This window comes from Telopea speciosissima, chromosome 2, assembly GCF_018873765.1.
Source record: "Telopea speciosissima isolate NSW1024214 ecotype Mountain lineage chromosome 2, Tspe_v1, whole genome shotgun sequence".
In the NCBI taxonomy this organism is placed as follows: Eukaryota; Viridiplantae; Streptophyta; class Magnoliopsida; order Proteales; family Proteaceae; genus Telopea; species Telopea speciosissima.
This window is the reverse complement of record NC_057917.1, coordinates 82,726,631-82,748,816: the sequence shown is the minus strand read 5'-3', so window position 1 is coordinate 82,748,816 and position 22,186 is coordinate 82,726,631. Positions and strand designations below refer to the sequence as shown.

General features: G+C 38.3%; 4 protein-coding genes across 5 annotated transcripts in view; 3 read left to right on the top strand and 1 right to left on the bottom strand.

Annotated features, from left to right (window-relative positions):
- The first annotated feature begins 2,289 nt into the window (after positions 1–2,289).
- On the top strand, positions 2,290–3,700 carry LOC122650063 (probable aspartic proteinase GIP2). Its single transcript, XM_043843360.1, has one exon. It carries the CDS (start codon positions 2,290–2,292, stop codon positions 3,583–3,585), a length of 1,296 nt encoding a protein of 431 aa, XP_043699295.1. The 3' UTR covers positions 3,586–3,700.
- A 340-nt stretch (positions 3,701–4,040) lies between these two features.
- LOC122651754 (pentatricopeptide repeat-containing protein At3g29230-like) lies at positions 4,041–6,490 on the bottom strand. The gene has a single exon (XM_043845279.1). It carries the CDS (start codon positions 6,418–6,420, stop codon positions 4,660–4,662), a length of 1,761 nt encoding a protein of 586 aa, XP_043701214.1. The 5' UTR covers positions 6,421–6,490; the 3' UTR covers positions 4,041–4,659.
- Positions 6,491–8,697: 2,207 nt separating this feature from the next.
- On the top strand, positions 8,698–9,364 carry LOC122651242 (NDR1/HIN1-like protein 1). The gene has a single exon (XM_043844546.1). The coding sequence runs from the start codon at positions 8,698–8,700 to the stop codon at positions 9,325–9,327; it is 630 nt and encodes a 209-aa protein (XP_043700481.1). The 3' UTR covers positions 9,328–9,364.
- Positions 9,365–12,371: 3,007 nt separating this feature from the next.
- Positions 12,372–22,186, top strand: part of LOC122651751 (ABC transporter C family member 3-like) — a 28,977-nt gene continuing 19,162 nt past the window's right edge. The window contains exons 1-10 of one of the 2 annotated variants that reach the window (XM_043845276.1): positions 12,372–14,831; positions 15,123–15,209; positions 15,293–15,943; positions 16,041–16,205; positions 18,739–19,033; positions 19,140–19,348; positions 19,505–19,810; positions 20,236–20,299; positions 20,526–20,765; positions 20,879–20,964. In XM_043845276.1, coding sequence (XP_043701211.1) covers positions 12,459–14,831; positions 15,123–15,209; positions 15,293–15,943; positions 16,041–16,205; positions 18,739–19,033; positions 19,140–19,348; positions 19,505–19,810; positions 20,236–20,299; positions 20,526–20,765; positions 20,879–20,964 — 4,476 coding nt within the window. In that variant the 5' untranslated portion in view covers positions 12,372–12,458. Of the gene's footprint in view, positions 14,832–15,122; positions 15,210–15,292; positions 15,944–16,040; positions 16,206–18,738; positions 19,034–19,139; positions 19,349–19,504; positions 19,811–20,235; positions 20,300–20,525; positions 20,766–20,878; positions 20,980–22,186 lie in introns of those variants that run through there. The other variant, XM_043845275.1, reaches the window with a different exon arrangement.

The following is a 22,186-nucleotide window of genomic DNA, read 5'->3' as shown; positions in this document are numbered from 1 at the left end:
CAAAAACATTATTTTAAAATACAAATATACAATAATCTCCTTGTGTAATACTATCTAGGGAAAAGGAACCTTGCCTGGCGGCATGGTGCCTACACCAAGACACAAAGGGAGGCGCACACACTTTGATTCTCCCAACATTGGAGTAAGGGGCATGCTGCCGGGCAAAGAACCCTCTCCCTAATATGTAATAATGATTACGGGAATTCAATCGCACCAATGAGTAATGTCCCTTAACTGGACCCTTGTAAAAAGCTTCAAAATACAGAAGTTAGAAATTTCAAACTTCTGGTTTCAGAATTTTAAACCTGGACGGGTATTGACTATTGACAAGTAACTTAATAAAATTGAAAGGCAAGGAAAGAAAAAATGGAAAATTAATAATAATTTAATTTCCCCCAAGTAACCCTTTGGTTTCCCCAATTACTAAGGAAAATGCTTGCCAACTTATATGGACCTAACATAGCAATACCATTAAATTTAATATCTTCTCCATTAACCTACTCAACCTTCAACTAGTCTAGATAAAGTTCACCAAACTCAATAATTTCGATCTTTTGGCTTTTATCGTATCTAGTTTAAAGATTTGTCAGAAAACTTCTTCAACTTCATTTTGTACCTAATATATCTCTAGTGCTAGTCTTTTGAAAACTCTACACTCTTGAAGATTTTACTTCCTTAAAGAGTCCACCTCCTTCATTCTCTTTCTTCTTCTCATGGTAGAGAAAACCCACTACGCACATTTTCCCAATTGACCTTTTGGTTTCCACACCATGGTTCTAAGTATCAGTATCATATCGCTCATATCAAGCGATATGTACCGATTTTGCATGTAGCTGATCCTGATACTGTGCCAATACTGTATCGTACACAATACGCACAAGGGGTACAATGGTCAGAAAACTCATTTTTTTAAAGGAGATTTAGGGATAATTTTATTCGATATAGCCGATTTGTTCCAATACTGTATCAGTATTGCATCAGTTTTGCAAGTGACCGATACCCGATCCAATACAGTGCATTGGAACCATGTTCCACACCCACTAAGGAAAATATTTGCCAACTTATATGGCAGTTACACACATGACCTTAGACCCAACATGGTCCAACACCAACAAATTCTCTACCTTCTCCATTAGCCCATCTAGACCATTGAACCGAGCCTTCAACTAGTAAAAGCCACCAAACCAAACAGACCCTTGTATCTGTCTCTGTCCTCCTCCCTATAATATGATGTTCCTACCTTCTATAGCTCCCAGACTCAGGCCTGATTTGATATGATTTCTATTTCAATTTCATGGGGTGATTCTACTTTGAAAATTGTTTGGTTTGATTTTTACATCTTATTTCAGTGAAATAGAAATCAAATGGAATAGAATTTCAAAAATAGGTGAGGAGCTCTTTCAGAATTTTTGTTTCATTTGATGTCACTCTGCTCTTTAATGAGCACATGCTTAATTTGATCGAAAAAGTAGTAATTTCGTGTTAAAAATAAAAACGCCACCCTTTTCTCCAAATGGTCTCATCACCACCACCACCACCATCCCTATCGCCGCCATTGCCACCACTAACCCACCACTACTACCACCATCACTGCTATCACCACCGCCACCCCACCATCACCACTATAACCACCGTCCCCATCATCACCACCCAAAGAAATATAGAGAATCTATTCTCAAAAATTGAACTATCAAATGAATTTTTTTATTTTTGAAATATTTCATATTGATACAACCAAAACAATTTCAATTTCTCGACAAAAAATCTATTTGTTGATTATTTCATAAAATCAATCCAAAATTGAAATAGAAATCATACCAAATCTGGCCCGAGAACATTTCTCCAAAAATATATTCTATTACGTTTTCTTCACATGGTAAAGATGGGGGTGGGAAAAAACAATACGTTTTCTTCCCATGGTGGGTAGCACCACCATCTACTGGCTACTCATGCACATTTTGAAGTGACAAATTGAGTCAGCAAACCCCGCCATCCCTGACTTTATTATAAATTTTAAAATCCATTTCTCTGCGTTTCCAATGAATTTGCCTCACAAAAACCCACAGGAGCACACACCCTTCCAATGATAACAGTTCAAGTGGATACTAAAGAAACGAAAATTGGAGCAGCTTTTTAAGGGTCTTTGGTTCATTATTTAAAGACGACCTGGGTTGGTTCATTATTTAAAGACCACTTGGGTTTCTACACTGCTTCGCCTTCTGAGCTTTATTATCTTGGGTTCACTATTTAAAGGTCTGCTTGCGGGTTTCTGTGATCTTCTTCAATTCAATGGCTTCTTCTTTTCACCTTATCTTGTTATGCTTTTTCTTCTCTATCTCAGATGCAAAACATCCCAAAGAGATGCTCCTGGCGGTGACCAAGGACGCCAACACCCTTCAGTATGTGACCAACATCAAAACAAGAACTCCCCTCGCCTCTGTGGATCTGGTTGTCGATCTCGGCGGCCAACACCTCTGGGTCGACTGTGATGACGGCTATGTGTCATCGACGTACCACCCAATCCCTTGTGGCTCCACTAGATGCAAGCTTGCCAAGGATATTAGCTGCTCTGGTTGCAATGGACCTCGTCGGCCCGGATGCACCAACAACACTTGCGGTGTCATCGCTGATAACCCCATCGTCGATGGTGTCTCAGTATCACTGATAGGTGAGGATGTTGTCGCTGTACCGTCCACTGATGGATCGAAACCTGGTCATCTTGCATATATGCGCAGATTCCCGATCACCTGTGGAGCTACATTCCTCTTGCAAGGCCTGCCCAAAGGAGTTGAGGGAATGCTAGGCCTTGCAAGCACTGAAACAGCATTGCACAAACAGCTCACATCTAAGTTTAAGATTGCCCATAAATTTGCTCTCTGTATGCCATCTTCAACAACTGCCAAAGGGGTCATGTTCTTCGGGAATGGACCTTATGCTTTCTTACCCAACCATTTTGATCTGTCTAAGTCACTCATGTACACCCCTCTCCTCATTAATCCGGTCAGCACAGCACCAGTTTACACAGTGGGTGAACCCTCCGATGAGTACTTCATTGGAGTGAAATCTATCAAAATTGATGGCACAGCCATCCCCATGAACATGTCCTTGTTATCCTTCGACAAAGATGGGTATGGTGGCACCAAGATCAGCACAATGACGAATTATACCACTCTAGAGACCTCAATCTATAACGCGCTTATCCATGCTTTCACCACAAAGGCAGTGTCAATGAAGATTAAGAGAGTGGCATCTGTGGCACCCTTTGGGGCTTGCTTCAGCTCGAAGAACATTGCGAGTACCAGGGTGGGACCAGCGGTACCCACGATCGATCTAGTGTTGCAGAGTGAGAAGGTGTTTTGGAGGATCTTTGGGGCCAACTCGATGGTAAATGTGAAGAATGATGTGCTGTGTCTTGGTTTTGTGGATGGGGGAAAAAGGCCCAGAACTGCAATTGTAATTGGGGGGCATCAGTTCGAGGACAACCTGTTGCAGTTCGATCTGGTTTCATCAAAGCTTGGGTTTAGTTCCTCACTACTGTTCCGCCAGACAAACTGTGGCAATTTTAACTTCACATCCAATGTCTAAAATGCTAGAGATTTCTAGTTTCTGTGTTGAACAATTAGGAAATGCAGTCTTCTTTAAGAAAAAAACATTTTTTTTTCTTCCAAAATTAGTGTAGACTTCAAAGAGGGAAAACCCTCTCTCGAGCACTAAAAGTAAATGAAAAAAAAGGAGGGGGGAATCTCCATTGAACCATACACGACAACAATTTTTGTCACCATGCTAGGTGGCGTAGAAGAGGCAAAACACCATCACTGAGGTTGACATTTGACTACTCAAAACACCCCCATTACACAGGTTTGAGCCAGAAGAGCGGGCAAAACCGTTATGATGCCAGACTAGGTGTTACTAGCCATGGTTACACCAAGCAAAACCAAAAAAAAAACAATTCAACTCTCTAAAAATAGCAATAAAAAATCCTCCCTCCAGCCCCCCGCCCCCCCCTCTCAAAGTCTAAGGAATGCAAAAAAGCACCAGAGTGAATCTTCTACAGTGCATACCTGACAACAATGTGTTGGATGCAGAACCCAAGCCCTGGTCTTGTCTAAGCACTCTCCCCTTTCTTTCGGATCCATCATAGATAAATAGGTAGAACTCTTTTATGGAATGCATAAATAGCGTATGCAAGATTGCAAATGATTACTGCATGGTGGTGATCTCTTCGAATCAGAATCTAAAAAACATGAAGCTACAACCAAAATTTGACCCAATTTCAGTTGCAAAAATCTGTTGTAGCCCTTCACAGAAAACGGATTATCCAAAGTACCATGGTTATGAATTTTCTGATGATCACCCACCACCCAAATTCCCTGCTTTTGTGATTACAACAGCAGAGTTTATCATAGTTAACTGCAGCTTCGAGGGGAAACCCAAGGCATCACTACACCTCATGAATCCCATATTTCTTTAGGGTGGGCGAGGATCTACTAATATGCCGAATCCATGATACCTGATATTTCAGAGAGGTTACTGCACTTTCCTTTCCATCTTGCTTCTCTCTTTTTGATAGAGTGTGTGCCCATCTGGGATGTTGAAGAGCAAGTAGTCCACATAGGTAGACAAGAGGTATAACTTGCATTCTTCATCGCAAGGAACTATCTATCCTACAGATATTATCATCATGGACAAGCTACGGATCACCAAATCTATCTCCTCACTTAAAGAATGAGACCTCTTACCATTAACAAACTCCTCAACCTCACCATCAACCTCGATTACACTTCTCCCAGCTTCCTTCTTTATCCCTCTATAACTCATAAGCTTCCTCACCTTCAACACATGCTCCCACATCCCCTCTTCAGCATAGATGTTCGATAAGATAACATACACCCCACAGTCATCTGCCTTGAGCTCCACTAGTTTCCCTACTGAGACTTCCGCAAGAGGCACATTTTGATAAGTTTTGCAAGCTGCAAGAAGAGATCCCCACAAGGCCGAATTTGGCTTCATGGGCATAGACTGTATGACATTTTTCGCTTCATCTAATTGTCCTGCACGACCAAGAAGATCTACTAAGCACCCATAGTGCTCAAGCTTAGGCTTGATACCATAAACACTGGTCATCTTCTTGAAGTTATCCAAACCTTTAGTTACTAAGCCTGCATGACTGCAGGCAGTTAAAACACTCAAGAAGATCAAATCATCCATTGGCATTCCTTGCATCTCCATTTGAGCAAATAACTCAACAGCTTCAATTCCAAAGCCATAAATCCCAAGTCCTGCAATCATAACATTCCAAGAAATAATATTCCTTTCAGGCATGCTATTGAACATTGTGCGTGCCTCCTCCAGGCTCCCGCATTTCACGTACATATCCAACAGAGCAGTTTGAACAATGATGTCCAATATAATTTTGTTTTTCTGTATGTAGGTATGTATCCATCTCCCTTGATCAAGTGCACCCAATTGAGCACAAGCCGATATCGCGCCCATGGTACAAATTTTATCCGGTTTTGTTCCATAGTGAAGCATATGATTAAAGAGATTCAACGCTTCCTTCGTGTTCCCAAACCTGGCATAGCCATCAATCATAATGCTCCAAGTGATCACATTCTTCTTGGGCATCTCTTCAAATAGTTCACGAGCAGCAACCATTTTTCCATGGTTCAGATACCCATCTATCATTGAATTCCAGCATGCCACATCTCTGTCAGGCATTCTATCAAAAAGTTCACGACCACGACTAAGATCACCAAGTTTCTTCCCATACCCATCAATCATCATGGCCCAAGCAAACACATCTCTCTCCGGCATTTCATCGAACATTTTCTGAGCCTCACCCATCTCTCCAGACCTCACATACCCACCAATCATCGAATTCCAAGAAACTAAATCCCTATCTTGAAACCCATCAAACAATGTCCGACCACAAACTATATCACCACACCTACAATACATACTGATCAAAGCATTCCTCACAAACAAATCAGAAGCAAACCCTCTCTTCAAAACCTCCCCATGGATCTCCCTCCCTTCATTTAGACCCAACATCAACCCACAAGCCTTAAGAACATATGGGTACGTGTGGTTATCTCCTAACACGTTTTTCCTTTGCATCCGACAATAGAAATGGAAAGCACGACAAGGATTCGAACTTTCAATATAGCCTCTGATCATGGTATTCCAAATGAAAGTGCTGGGATACTCAATTTGAGAGAATACGAGCTCTGCATAATTCATGCTTAGAGCGCCTGAAGTTAATGAGATTATCAATCGGCTTGCAGCGAAAGTGTCGGAGATGAGGTTGGTGGTGGTCAGCTGGGCTTGGATTTGGAGGATCTCTGAAGCTTTTTTGGATGTTTGAAGGAGGGAGAGAATTGGGTTCTTTAGTACAAGCTTGGAGAAGGGAGAGTGGGTCATGGTGACGTAAAAGACTCATGAAATCCTTCATCTTTGGGATTGCATGCAAAGGGTTGAAGGCTCACCTACGAAAGCTTCGACTGTTAACATGCAAGCAGAAGGAAGTGAAGGGAAGTGACAATGGCTTCGGAAAGACGGATGTAATTTTTGGGAGAAGCCAGAGCACACCGCCGCATATCGCAAATTAGCGTCCCCCTCTGTCTCTCTCTCTCTCTCTCTATCCTCCCTTTAAAATGACCCCCCGAGTCCTTCTTCTATGATGTCCATGTCCAACTCTAATCGGAAAAGGATTCTGTCCAGCCGTGTGGAGCTGGAGCGCTAAACGATAGGGGTGGGGTGGGGTGGTCACACGGCTGTAGCAAAGGATTCTGTCCAGCCGTAGAAGATCTGATTCCCAAAATCACCAGATCCTCTACTGCCGGGATCCAGATCGTCTATGGCGCTATGGGCAGAGCGCCGTAGATGATCTGAACTGCTACTGGCGAGTTGTCCGGTAGGACTGTGCTGCCTAGACACGGTGTTATGTGCAATGACCGTCTTACCCCCACTCGAGCAAGACGTTTGGGTAGGGGTAAGGCGGACATCGCGCACAACACTGTGTCTGGACAGCACGGTCCTGCCGGACAACTTGGCAGTAGAGGATCCAAATTGGGGGGGGGGGGTGGTCACACGGTTGGACAATAGCCAGGTCCACTCTCATCCGGCCTGATTGGTGCTACTTCCTAATTAACTTAACGCATGGGGGTGCGTTCATGGGGAACTCAAAATTACCTGCTCCATTTTCTACCCACTCCATTTTCCCAAGTGCCTCTAAAGGGTGGGGGGTGAGGCCCACTCGGGCAATGTGGTCGAGTAGGGGTAGAGTGGTTATTTCTGCCCCCTCTATTTGAGGAACTTTGAGAAATAGAGCTGTCCAAGAAATGGAGCTGATAATGATCCGCGTTCATGGCGGCGGAACAATCATTTTGCCCACAACAATGTGTGGCCCTATGTTCCCATAGAGAACTTTTCTTCAATATAAATATACATTTTTATGAAGGTAAATCTTGTCATTTTACATGTGTACGTTAAATGTACAATGACAACAAGTTTTAATAATGACACAATGATAAATCAGTTTCAAACTATTTTCAAGATTTATTTTATCATTGATTTAAAAACTTTTGAAAATAAATTAAGGAACAATTAAAAATAGGCAAAAAAGAGGTTTGATAGAGGTGTCATTTAGACAAGCCCATTAATTAAAATCTTCTTAATTGACAATTTCTTAATTGTTGTCAAAGTAAGTTTCCTAGTTGACTCTATAAAAATGCCATACGGTGGTTTTTGAAAGTACTTGTATTTGGCGAACATTTTTTTTCCATCATTACCTAGTCATGTGTCAAATTTCAGACTAATCAGATTTCTCCACATGTTGCTTCAGGGCTTCAAGCTTGTTGAAAAAATTAATTCTTTGTGAAACTATTTGCATTAGGGGAAATGATGTACACTAGCATGATAAAATGGAATCTTACATGCTAGCATCTCCCTTTCTTCGCATCACAGCCATTCAAACCGTCTGTTGTTATAAACCCATTTTTTCCACTGCCCCTACACGCCCTCTCTCTTCCACTCTTCCCTGCAGGCCACTGCAACCTATTGACGCCGCCGCTCATTACCTTTTTTCTCTCTCCCTTGCTGTCTACCCCATCTTTTGGCTTTGATCGAAACCACTTTACCGTGAGCCCATCACTCCCATCTTCAATCTCTATATCTCCCCACAACCCCTGCCCCCATCCACTCTTGATTTTGGTTGCCTTGAGTGAGATTCCTCTCTTAAAGACGTATTCAGTGCACAAAGCTCCTACTACTACGGGGTATAGGGAGAGTTAAATGTATGCAGTCTTATCTCAGTTTTCACAAAGAGATTTGTCGCCGAAAAAACAAAAAAAAAGGTTAACATGTAAGGTGAAATTATACTATGTACCCTTCAGTCCATGTAAAAATACATTATGTTTGAGGACAAACAAAAGTCCATTAATACAAAGTCTGTCTGTAACAGATACACCCTTCAAATAATGAATATTTTTTGCCTTTTACTAAGAGGATGAGCATTTATTCTTCTCACCCTTCCTCTCCTTTTCTGTCAACTGGCATGTAGATTCTTCCTCTTCAATTTCTACACTCCCATTCATTTGCTACGATGCCCACAAGCCACAACCCTTAACCCACTTTTCTTATTTCTTCCTTAATCCTCTCTCTCTCTCTCTCTCTCTCTCTCTAAACCACCTTCCATATATGGGTGATCAAGGGCAGTGCAGGTGCAACAACCATCCCAGGTCCTCTCCTCACTCACGCCGCTGTATCTGGACCTTCCTCAGTGTCTTCCTCTTCCTTGCCGGTGTAACAGCTCTGACAGTATGGCTCGTCTATCGCCCACACAAGCCTCACTTCGCAGTCGTGGGCGCATCCATTTACAACCTCAACATGTCCACACCTTCATTCATATCAACCAACATGCAATTCACAATAGTCATCCACAATCCTAACAGCCGAGTTTCAATCTACTACGACCGTCTCTCTGCATACGTCTCTTATCATAACCAAGCCATAACGCCGGCAGTTCGGCTACCACCGCTATTCCAGGAACGACATAGCACGGCTGTGGTGTCGCCGATTTTGGGAGGAGGAGGAGGAGGAGATGTTCCGGTGTCAACGGATACAACAAATGGGTTGGTGGTGGATGAGAGTTATGGGGTGGTGGCGCTGAGGTTGGTGTTATTGGGGGAGATAAGGTGGAAAGCTGGAGTTTTTAGGAGTAGGAGGTATGGGATTTATGTGAAATGTGAGATGTTGGTTGGGTTCAAGGAGGGTTGTGCTGGTCAGGTGCCTTTGCTTGGACCTCCAGCTTGCAATGTTGATGTATAAGCACAGCTTGCTTTTCTTTCTTCATTCCTTCGATCTTCATGTGATAGTATCATCTTAGTAAGTTAGGATATCTGTTTTTTTGTGTGTGTGTGTGTGTGTGTGTGTGTGTGTGTGTGTAATAACATGTGATGATCTTGTAAGTTTGTAAAATGAGAAAATGGGTGATGATGTTCCTTTTTTCTCATAGATGATAATAATTAATAGTTGGAAGAGTTTTTGACACTCCCCCTTCTTCTACTGCTTCTTAAAATTTCAATCTCCCGGCCGGCCGGCCGGCCAACTTACCTGATTTTAGATTTTCTTTTAAGAGATGCATGCATGGTTTGAAAGTAGGGCTAAGGCTGCGTACATTATGATTTTCCTTAAATCCTGAGTGGTGGGAACCTAGTGCACATGATACTATCTTTTTTAGGTGCATGTATGGTTTAAAGGGTTAGAAGGAAAAGAAGGGTGAAGGCATAATAGAATTTGATTCCAAGGCCTGGTTGCCATAATATTTCAAGGCGGATACCATTGTGGCAAGTGAGTGACCTTAGTCCATTCATACATTATGTTCAGGTGGGTTCGGGTCGAGGAGGCAATTTTATGATCCAATATGTTTTAATAACGTACACCATTAAGGGCTCAAGCGAGACACATCTAACACTAGAATCTGTCTATTTACCTGATGAATTTTATTAGGGTCATGAATTGCCTACAAATCGGATTTGAATTACGGGTCCAGGTTGGAAGAGTACAGTTACTCAACCCGTCTCTCTCTCTCTCCTTTTCTTTGGCCTGAGAAGTTGTAGATCGATCACACACTAATGCGAATTGATTGATATGGGTATCGCATCAATACTTGAAAGTTTATTCAAAGTAGTGGACTTTGGGGGACTGAATGGAGAATCCGATTCATTCTTCCTCATTAAGCGTCCCCTTTCCAAGTAGAATTATTATTATTATTTTTTTTTGGATGAATAAGTAGAATTATTTATAATTAGGTATCTCCTCGATTTACTAATGTATTGTTTCTTTCCACACTATTATAGGGATGTTCCTTGCCTGCTGTTTCTTAAAATTACTGGGTGGCTATAAAAAATTAAAAAATACTAATAAAAAGAAAAGAAAAAGAACACCACCTGATAATGAATTCCATCTAAACAGCTGTGAGTTGTTCATGTACCTGAACATTCTCTACACTCGTCCCATGCTTCCTAACCCCTACAACGTGAACTGTAGCCCAAGGTCCTTTTGGGCATTTCACCGAACTTGTGCTTGGCTATAAGTACCCCTTCATTTGGAATCCTTCTAGTTGGTATTTTTGCACTAAATTTTTGGAGGATGAAGCCGTTCCTACCTTCTTTCAAGTGATATCTTCACTTTGTTCACACCCCTTTCCTATAGCCTTATAAAATTCCCTAAACACCTACTCTCTTTGGTTGCTTTTGCCACTTGGAGTATCATCTTTGAAGAAAATATATGATGTGTATTTCCATGTTTCATGTCGATTTGAACTTTAATTGTCCCACCTTTAATTCGTATATAGAGGAGTATGCATTTTAATATTTTAGCCCCTTACCCCTTAGGGGCATTTTAATCAATGTAACTATGAGTTGGACCAGATCCCACTATTTTAAGTTAGGGAGAATGTTCTCTCGCCGCAGACATAGGCTGCGTTCGCACATGGGCAGCCTATGCGGGAAGGCGGGGAGGTCATTGCACCCACCTCCATGTGATTGGGCACAGCTGCGCTGCGACACGAGAACAGCGCCCCTTTAAGTTATTAAAATGCATTCTCATTTTCCCCCAAAATAAGTCGCCTGCGTACAGTAATTGATCGACGTCCGTGTGAATGATCCCTTTTCTCATGGCGTTTGAAAATTTAGGTAAGTTATCATGTATTTGAATGAAATTGGACAAGCAGCGCACAATCCTAGGAAAGGGTCCGTCAATGATCCCTATTCTCCAGCGTATTAGGTAGTTATAAATTATAATTTATTTGAATTTAGTTGGAGTTGTTTGATCAAACACTATCCCTGGAACGCGCGTTCTGAAGGATTATCGACCTATCACTTTCCTTTTCCCAAGGGAGTGGGGGGAGTTATGCTACCTTTGCTCATTTATAAGAGGTGCAGGGGAAATTTTTGGTTCGTTAGAAGAAATGCTTGAAGAAGTTAAACGGTCGCCAACCCAGAAACAAACACAAAATAATTTGGTCAGCGTCATTGTCCAGGTGCATTTTTTTTTTCTCTCTCTCTCCCTCTTGAGAAGAACGACATCGGATCCTGTCCTTGTACAAGTATTGTCCAAGGCTCTCCTGAACCACTCACATGGTGTTCCCTGAGAACCTATGTGGTATTCCTGTTTTTCCTTCTATTCGTTGAAGAAATGCTAGGTGTAAAGTTTAAGACAGTTTTTGATGGCCAAAAATATGGCGGCTGGTTATATGGAAAAGTTTGAAACATTTTTTTTCTTTTAGAATTGGAGATCTTTAATTATGTTGTTAATGTTGTTTCAATAAAAACGAGCCATTACCTAGTGATGTTGTTTCTATGACTGCATTACTTCTGTTTTTTTTGGTAATTTATGGCTACATTACTTAGAACTTTGTAAATGGATATTGTATTTTAAAAGTTCATTTTTTATTCTTTATATTTTTCTATGTAAATATTGCAATGCATAATTGGGTATTCTTATGATATGAAGTTACTTGCCTTTCTTTGTTTTGCTCCAATATGTTATTTTTAAAATATTAATTGACTTATTTCATCATATATTACTAAGTTTCTATTCTCTTTATTGATGTTCCCAATTGAACATGGAGTAAATTATTTAGGGCATAACTGCATCTTCTTCTCTTCTTGATTTTTTTGTGAAAGTTTTACCAATTCTCTTGCTTTTTTATATATTTTAAACAGTTTATGTTTTCTTTGGTAATTAACAGGTCTATCAACACCTAAGGGTGATATTGAGAATCTACGATTGATCTAAGTTTTTCTGCCAACATGTAAGGTGGAAACATTGGTTTCCATAATGATTTTGTAAATGGGTTTGCATCAATTCAAAACGTGAAAAAGCTAATAGGATTTGTATTGGACTTGTCTGAACTGCGCCATCAAATTACAGAGTGGTAAACAGAATTTGCAAACATGGATGCTTTTGAAGAAACAAAGAATGATATGAATATATGGATATTCTTTTCGCAGTCTTCTACAACCATTTTCATGCACGGGTTTTCTGCAGCTTTACACCTAATTTTGTTATTAGTTTTATCTATTTCCTGTGTTTGCAAGAGACGCATTAAACCAAACCTTGAAAATTCAAATCCAATATTTAAGAAAACATATTGGTCAGCCCTTATATCTTGCTTGGGTTTGTCTTTTTGTAATCTTCTCCTATTCGTGTTAAACTGCCTCTCTATGTATAGATATGGTTGGTCTGATCTCAAACTAGTTGCCCAATTGGATTTTACATTCAAAACACTCACTTGGTTTGTGATCTCTGCTTACCTATGGATCAAATTTTCTCATTCATGTGAACACAAGTTTTCCATTCTACTAAGGGTTTGGTGGGTCTTTTACGTCTTAATGTCTTGTTCCTTTCTTGTTATACATTTTGGTTTATATTGGAAACATTCGTCCTTACAATTCCTACTACGGGTTTCCGATGTTGTATCCATTATTGTTGGTTTGTTCTTTTGTTATGCTGGCTTGTTTGGCAAAGAACGAGAAGATGGATATTTCCATCTTTTGGATCCTTTTTTGAAAATTAGTTCCAGTCAAAACAATGGTGATGATAGACAAGGATCAAGTGTCGGTGAAGAGAGTATAACTCCTTATGTAAATGCTAATCTTCTCAGTTTTTTTACTTTTGCTTGGATGGACTCTTTGCTTGCACTTGGGTACAACAAAACTCTGGACCTCGAAGATGTTCCTCAGCTTGCCAATTATGATAGTGCCGAAGTGGTATTTGCTTGTTTTAGAAATAAACTTGAAGGTGATAGTAATACAATTGATAATGGTGGTCAGGTAAGCACACTCAAGCTAGTGAAGGCATTGATTCTCTCGACATGGAAAGAGATTCTATGGACGACTCTACTCTCCATTGTATGCACATTGGCTTCTTATGTTGGACCTTACCTTATTGATGCTTTTGTTCAGTATCTTAATAGCCCTCTCCAACTAAATCATAAAGGTTATGAGCTAGTGTTTATTTTCATTGCTTCCAAGCTCATAAGGTGCCTCTCCGACAGACACTTGTTCTTTCAATTGCGAAAGATGGGAATTAGGGTCCGTGCTGCCTTGTTTGCAGTAATTTATAAGAAGGGTCTCAGGCTTTCAAGTCAATCAAAGTTGGGTCACACTAGTGGTGAGAGCATTAATTTGATGAGTGTTGATGTTGACAGGATCGGCCTTTTCAGTTGGTACTTGCACGATATATGGAGGGTGCCTGTTCAAGTTATTCTAGCGTTGTTGATCTTGTACAATAGCCTTGGGCTCGCTTCACTTGTAGCTTTTGTTGCGACATTGATTTTGATGTTAGTAAATGTTCCACTGGGAAAACTACAGGAAAAATTTCAGGGGAGATTGATGGATTCAAAAGATCAAAGGATGAAGGTGACATCTGAGGCTCTGAGGAATATGAGGATTCTCAAGTTCCATGGTTGGGAGATGAAGTTATTGGCTACAATAATTGAGATCAGGAACTTTGAAACAAAATGGTTAAAAAAGTTGCTTTATACATCAGCTATGACTACATTTGCCTTCGTGTCTGCTCCCAGGTTTGTATCCATAGTTACTTTTGGGTTCTGTGTGCTTAGAGGAATCCCGCTAGAGTCAGGGAAGATTCTATCTGCACTTGCAACATTTGAGATATTGAAAGGAGCCATTTATAATCTCCCAGACACAATCTTTATGGTAGTTCAAACTAAAGTCTCCCTTGACAGGATAACTTTATTCCTTTGTCTCGATGATCTTCAACCAAATATAGTAGAAAAGCTGCCAAGCGACGCTGTCGAGGTTGCAGTTGAGGTAGTCAAGGGGAATTTCTCTTGGGACCTTCATTCCCCTAATCTCACATTAAAAGATATCAATTTTCGAGTGTACCATGGTTCAAGAGTGGCTATTTGTGGTTCTATTGGGTCAGGTAAGTCAAGTCTACTTTCATGCATATTGGGGGAAGTGCCAAAAGTATCTGGAGCTATTAAGTTAAATGGGACAAAAGCCTATGTTGCACAAGCACCTTGGATACAAAGTGGTAAAATAGTAGACAATATATTGTTTGGTAAGAAGATGGACAAAGAAAGGTACGAAATGATCCTTGAAGCGTGTTCATTGAAGAAGGACCTAGAATTGTGTGCTTTTGGGGACCAGACTATCATAGGGGACAGGGGGATTAACCTTAGTGGTGGGCAAAAGCAAAGAATCCAACTTGCACGTGCTTTATACCATGATGCTGACATTTATCTTCTTGATGATCCTTTTAGTGCTGTGGATGTCCATACAGGAACTCATCTATTTAAGGTAGTTGTTATTTAAGATCTATTTTCAAAATTTATCTTGATGAAATTTGCTTGAAACTATACATTTCATTGCTTACGTCATAATTTGGTTCACCATAAACTGGGTTTGATCTAAGAAAAATGAAACCATGGTAAAAGAACCTACAAACACTATTCACACAAAAAACCTTTGGTTAATGTTACTTACCGTATTGGAAAATAAATTATATTGATTTCTAATTCTTTGGCTCTTTTAAGTAATTGGAAATTCTTTTTGAGTAGCTAAATGTAAACATCTGAACTTTTATGACAGGAGTGTTTGCTAGGAATATTAGGTTCAAAAACAGTTATTTATGTTACACATCAAGTAGAGTTTTTACCTTCTGCTGATCTTATCTTGGTGAGAATATGCCATTTTTCTTTCTTGATTTCAAGTCCCTCAACTTGGTTCAATAGTTATTATTTACTTTCTCTTATTTGTAGGTTATGAAAGATGGAAGGATTACTCAAGCAGGAAAGTATGAAGAAATTCTTAATTCAGGAACTGACTTTATGAAATTAGTGAGTGTACATAAGAAAGCTTTGGCAGACTTTAATTCTTTTGAACTTAAGACTGATTTGGATAATTCAATTAGTAGTGAGGAAAATGATAATACATTGTATTGTGAGAAATCCTTTCAAGATGTTGAGGAAAGGGAACCTCAAAAGTATAAAACAGAAAAATTGGTTGGGACCGAAGGACAGCTTGTCCAAGAAGAAAAGCGAGAAAAAGGTGGAGTTAGTTTTTCAGTTTACTGGAAGTATGTTACTACTGCTTATAAAGGGATTTTTGTACCATTGATATCGTTGGCACAAATTCTTTTCGAGCTTCTCCTAATAGGCAGTAATTATTGGATAGTGTTGTCCACTCCCATTTCAGGAGATGTGAGGCCTCATGTCAAAGGATTTACTCTCATCTTTGTTTATGTTGCGCTGACCCTTGGATGCTCTCTTTGTATATTTATAAGATCCATGCTCGTTGTAACTGTTGGATACAAAACAGCCACTTTGTTCTTTAATAAAATGCATTTGTGCATTTTCCGTACTCCCCTATCATTTTTTGATTCTACTCCAAGTGGAAGGATTCTAAATCGGGTTAGTAAACATGTTTTATTACTTTAGGGATCCAAAAGATCTTGTTTGATAACTATAAAAGTTAATTTTTTTTGAATAAATTCTATTTTTTATGCAGGCATCCATAGATCAAAGCGCACTTGATACTTCTATTCCACATCAATTTGAAGAACTTCTTATCTCAATCATAGAAATCGTGGGAACTTCTGCAGTAATGTCACAGGTTGCATGGCAAATGTTATTAGTTTTTATTCCAATGATTGTGATATGCATTTGGTACCAGGTAATTTATAGCCACTTCCACTTCTCGTGATTGAAATATCAAATCAAACTCAACCATATTTTCTCCATAGGTTGGTTTAGGTTTTGTTTAATCGGTTAATTCTAAATTTGCTTTGTTCATACCAAAATTGATTTAGTATTTTCTTCTTGAATTGATAAAATAATATACACAAGAAATCTACTTTTTCAATCACACATTTTCATGTATATTATTCAAAGATGTAGTCATTCACTTACCACAAATGTTTTGAAATGAAAGGACCAAACAAAAGCTATGATCAAAGTGCAAAGAGAACCTAAAGTGACATGGATGTGCTTTTGATATGCATAAACTAGTTTCGATATATACGGATTAGGGATGTCAAAATTGGGACCGAACCAAATAAACTGACCCGAAATGGCCTGAACCGAACAGAACCAATGTCTTATTGGACATGTTTCAGATTGGGGTATTACGACCCCGAAACCGAACCGAACCACACTGGAATAAAAAAGAACTAGACACCAACCCCAAAACTGGCTCAAAACCCAGGCTGAAACCGAAACTGAAACCAAACCGACCTACCCTGATAAGAAATCGATAACAACCCGAAACCCATTAAAAAAACATATTTTTTCATAGTTTTGTATACATATGTATGTTAAACTGAACTCAAATCGGGACTAAACCAAAGCCGACACCAATAACAAATTGATACAATCTGAAACCGAAACCGAGCCAAAACAAAACTTTCTTTATTGATTTTGTTTTAGAGTCACCATTCCCACACCGAAACTGACTCAATCCGAATCGAACCAGCCCAAACCAACCTATTGACACCCCTAGTATGGATAACAAATAATAGGGTCTACTAGCATTGTTGGTTGCTCCGTTGGTTGAAGCTCAAGCTAAAAGTTAAGATAATAAGTAATATAAATTTGGGGGAAGTTTCCATACACGGCCGTGTATGCATACACAGTCATGTCCCCTCTCACAAAGAGTTGGAAAAGTCATAAATCCCCACCCATTAATTAATGCCTTGAAACTCTCACCCTCTCACATACACGGCTTACACAGCCGTGTATGAAAACTTTCTCCTATAAATTTATAAATAATAAAATAGTAAATAATTTCTCATTTTTGCACTAGCTAAATAATAAATCAGTGAATAATTATGAAAATGAATTAGTAAATAATATTCACCACGTCAGGTAGATCAACAGCTGTGCTGAATTCCTGGCTAGCTTTAACACCACCTACCAAGAAATTCACCTGTGTACAGACAGTCTCCCAGAAGGTCTTTCTACCCTCATACAGAAGGATGCCAATGGGATACATTATTACAGATTGTGATTTTGTAAATATTTAGTTTTTCTTCTATTAATATAAAGCCCTTTTACCCACAAAAAAAAATAAAAAAAAATTTAAGTAAATAATTTAAAATGATAAATCGGTAAAATATTGTAAATTTGTAAAAATTAATAAACAATTATCCATAACTAATGATTAAAGAATAAAAGGAAAATTTCCATTTGCAAAACCTTGTTTTACTGGTCCGACAATTTTGATTCTTTGAAGGTTGATTTAATCAAATCGGTGATTGGATAGTTGCTCCTCGTTTGGATTATTCATGTGTCAAGTTTTATAACCAATCTCTATTTTATGATCTACCATGTTTGGAATTATACCCTTGTATTTTCAATGGCTGAAGTTGCCTATATTGGCATAAGTTGAATTCTCAACCAACCGACAAAATTTGAGCTTCAATAAAACTGCCATGTTTTTTGTTTTTTTTGGGTGAAAGAAACTGCCATGTGACAGATATTAATTTAGGCACTCAGCGGCTCAGCCTATCTTGGTGGACCTCCTAGGAAGGAAAAATCATCTTCCTTGGTTCCTTCTTTTCCATATTTCTTTTTCCACTCCATACTTCCATCTTCCTTTCACATCCCTCTATCTTTCTTAAGTGAATTATATAGGATAAGCTTTTATGCTAATGCAAAAACATTTCAAATAGCCTAAGTGAAGTACCTATACTATACTATTTTTTTTTTTAATTGCAAATTCTCGTGCTTTTGGTGAGGGATAATACGGCCATATTGTCCATTCCATTATTAGTAAATATAGAGTAGGAAAAAATTGGATATGGATATATGCGGCTACTAATTGAAATTGAAATTTGATTTAAAAAAAAAAAAAGGTGTGAACACCTCAAAAGTTTGAATATAGTGACGTTGATTTTCTATGAACTTTTTGTCGAAGAATTTAGCTATAGAAATTTCAAGATATAGTTAACATAGAGGTACTATATAAAATTCAGTCAAAATCTAATAAAAATAGAAATAATAATTATTCAAAAGAGAATAGTTGAAGTAAATAAAGTAAAATGAAATATTTTCTTATAGTTTCATCCATGATGATGGTGTAATGATAAGCAACTCACATTAAGAATACTCTCATTAAAAAAGTATATATAATTATATATATTTTTCACATTTTATATATTATACTTATTTTCATTTTTTTTTAAATTCTTATAAATCTTCTTCTATAGAAATACTACATATCTACAGCACGAGAACTATCGCGGATGTTTGGAGTATGCGAGGCTCCAATTATACAACATTTTGTTGAATCTATTTTAGGTTCAACCACAATCAGGTGTTTTGATCAAGAAAAGAGGTTTATGCACACAAGCCTCAAGCTGGTGGATGGGTATTCTCGGCCCAAGTTTCATTTCTCTGGTGCAATTGAGTGGTTACTCTTTCGCATGGATATGTTGGCATCCATCACATATGCATTCTCTTTGGTTTTCTTGATCACAATGCTAAAGGGAGTACTTAGTCCTGGTAAAAAGTTAAATTTGAGATTTTATAAAAATATCTTTTTGAGCAGCTATGATTAATTGTCACATGAAATCATGATTTTGAAATTTTTTTTTTTCTTCTGTTAAAGGTGTTATGGGCATAGCAGTCACATATGGACTTGGTTTCAGTATGCATGGGCTCCTATGGGATCTTAGCATTCTTGAGAATAAAATTATATCCGTTGAAAGAATAATGCAGTATACTTGCATCCCTAGTGAACCTCCTTTGTTGGTAGAAGAAAGCAGGTTAGATCATGAATGGCCGTCACAAGGAAAAGTTGATATTGTTGATCTACAGGTCATTCCCAATTTGGATTCCTCATGTTTTTATCTCTTTACTAATTTCATTGTTTTATGGAATAGACTCTCTAAAGCCAAATGGTGTTGGATAATTATTCCAACTCTTATGGAATTCCATTAAGCTTTATAGTTTGATTATTTAAGATGTATGTAGGTCAGGTATGCCCCACACCTTCCTCTTGTCTTGCGAGGTATCACATGCACTTTCCCTAGTAGGATGAAGATTGGCATCGTTGGACGAACAGGAAGTGGTAAATCAACTCTCGTACATGCTCTTTTTCGTATGTTTGAACCTACATGCGGTCAGATTTGGATAGATGGAATCAATATCTCCAAGATTGGTCTTCATGACTTGCGCTCAAGATTGAGTATCATCCCACAAGACCCTATAATGTTTGAGGGGACTCTAAGAAGCAATCTTGATCCATTCAAAGAGTACATGGATGAACAAATCTGGAAGGTGGGCATTTTTTTATATGATGACTAATAATTAATGAATGACAATGATTGGGTTGACATATCTCTTGCTTATGGTTGATTTGCACATAAAACAAACACATCTTAATTTACTAGTTGGGACTTGTATCTCTATGAACTCCTTTCTTGTGATCATCTTTTTTTTTCCCTTCAATTTTAAATCCTTTCCACAAGTTGAAAGCATTTCACTGGATGCATTGGATTATATTTGAGTCAAGTTTTTCTTAAGTATATCTCTTAGTTGGAATATGTGAAGTGCACTATTCTTACTTCCATGGTTTCGATTTCTACTTGACACCCTCTTGCTTGTTTATTTCATCTTTTTCTTAGCTCATTGTTTATCAAGTCTGTGTTATCTTGAATAATAAAATAAGAGGGTAAATTGATATGGGTCTTTTGTTGTCTTAGGCTTTAGATAGATGCCAACTTGGTGATGAAGTTAGAAAGAAGGAAGAGAAGCTTGATTCTATAGGTTGGTTTCTTCTCATATACACTTTACACTAAAGTTTTTCAACACTAAGTAATCCATGCATAGATGCACAATCCTTCCAAATTCCTTACTGTATGATGTATCTAACTTCTAGTGCACAATCTAACCTCTTAACCTCCCAACCTCTTTTCAAGACAAAAAAGGAGAGAAAAGTTAATGAAAATAAGATCCTGGTTACTAAACCATTTTCATATGGTGGTTTTCATAGTGACTGAGAATGGAGAGAATTGGAGCATGGGTCAAAGACAGCTAATCTGTTTAGCGCGGATATTACTAAAGAGGAGCAAAGTGTTAGTACTTGATGAAGCTACTGCATCAGTGGATACTGCGACTGACTATCTAATCCAACAAACACTTAGGCAATACTTCTCACGATCTACTGTCATCACAATCGCACATAGGTTAACATCAGTTCTTGATATGGATAAGGTCCTCCTCCTCGATAATGGTTAGTAACTAGTAATTTGTACACTACAATCAAATGGTTTTAGTTGAATTCAGTATTATATCTTCTCATCCTTTCTATTGTTTGCATATGACATGTTTTCTTTGTTTAAGCAGGCCTTGTATTGGAATATGATTCTCCAGCCAAATTGCTAGATATCAAATCCTCATCATTTGCAAAGTTGATTAACGAGTATACTCGAAGATGTAGTTCTTAGTTTTGGAAAAGCCAACTAAGTGAATTTTGAATGTTCAGATGCAATCAGGTTGCATTAGAATGAGGTGCACTGCTATTTTGAGTATGACAAAAATTTTGTTGGGAGAAGACGGTCGAATAGATATTGAGGTGCTCATAATCATTTGAGTTGGCATTGGCAACCAGTTGAAGTATTAGAGGTAGAAAAGAAATCTTTTTCATCATGCATGTCTATATAAACCATGGGAGGTAATTCGGTGTTAATTTTGGACTGCCACAAATATATAACAATTGCGTATTTGATAGAGCTGAAACTTTGTGGACTAGTAGAGCCCAAGGTCCTTGCTCATAATGTGAAATTTTTGCTAAAATGAAAGTGGCCAAGTTGAAAAACAAAGCTTTGAAAAATCCAGTAGAAAACACACATTTTTAAAAAATAAATGGGCATATGAAAGAGAGGGTGCAAATTGGTTTGGAATCGGTTATTTAGTTTGGTTTTGGTTCAGTTTTAGAGAGGATTGGTGTGATCTAGAACTGAACTGAGAACCAAATCGGTTCTAAAATTTGATACTCAAACTAAACTTGCTTGGTTTGGTTTGGTTTCGATTCTTATTCAGTTCCGAAATTCCCCAAAATTCAGTTCTATTCGATTCTTACACGGTTCGGTTATAGTTCCTGTACTTGGTCTATGTACTATAATATACAATATATAGTATAATATATTTTTATACTATAATATATTATTATAGTATGATATTATAATATTATAGGAGTATTAAAATATAATACTACTATTAGTAATATATATTATAATATATTAGTATACAATAATATACTAACTAGTATTCAAATTCGGTTTGGTTTTGATTTTGGAATTCGGTTCCTATGTTGGATTTGAAACCGAACTGAGAACCAAATTGGTTATGAAATCAGATACTCAAACCTAACTCAATTTTAGTTGGTTTGATTCGATTTGTCTTATTTGTTCCGGTTTCGGTTTTCGGTTATGATTTGAATTTGACACCCTTATCTGAAAGTGTAGTAAAAATGCTAATACATGGGAGGGTATATACTTGAATCTATTGTGTGGCCAACCCTGAACCATTTTTGTTGATTGGAATTGAAAAATTTTTGTCCCTACTATCTCAAACTTACGATTCATGGCGATATAAAAAAATAGATCAAATGGAACAAGGTGTGTGCCATTCAAGGGAAGAAGAAAAAAAATT

Bases quoted from the DNA above. Each gene is read 5' to 3' on its own strand.
- LOC122650063 (XM_043843360.1), top strand. From the start codon at position 2,290: ATGGCTTCTTCTTTTCACCTTATCTTGTTATGCTTTTTCTTCTCTATC.
- LOC122651754 (XM_043845279.1), bottom strand. From the start codon at position 6,420: ATGACCCACTCTCCCTTCTCCAAGCTTGTACTAAAGAACCCAATTCTC.
- LOC122651242 (XM_043844546.1), top strand. From the start codon at position 8,698: ATGGGTGATCAAGGGCAGTGCAGGTGCAACAACCATCCCAGGTCCTCT.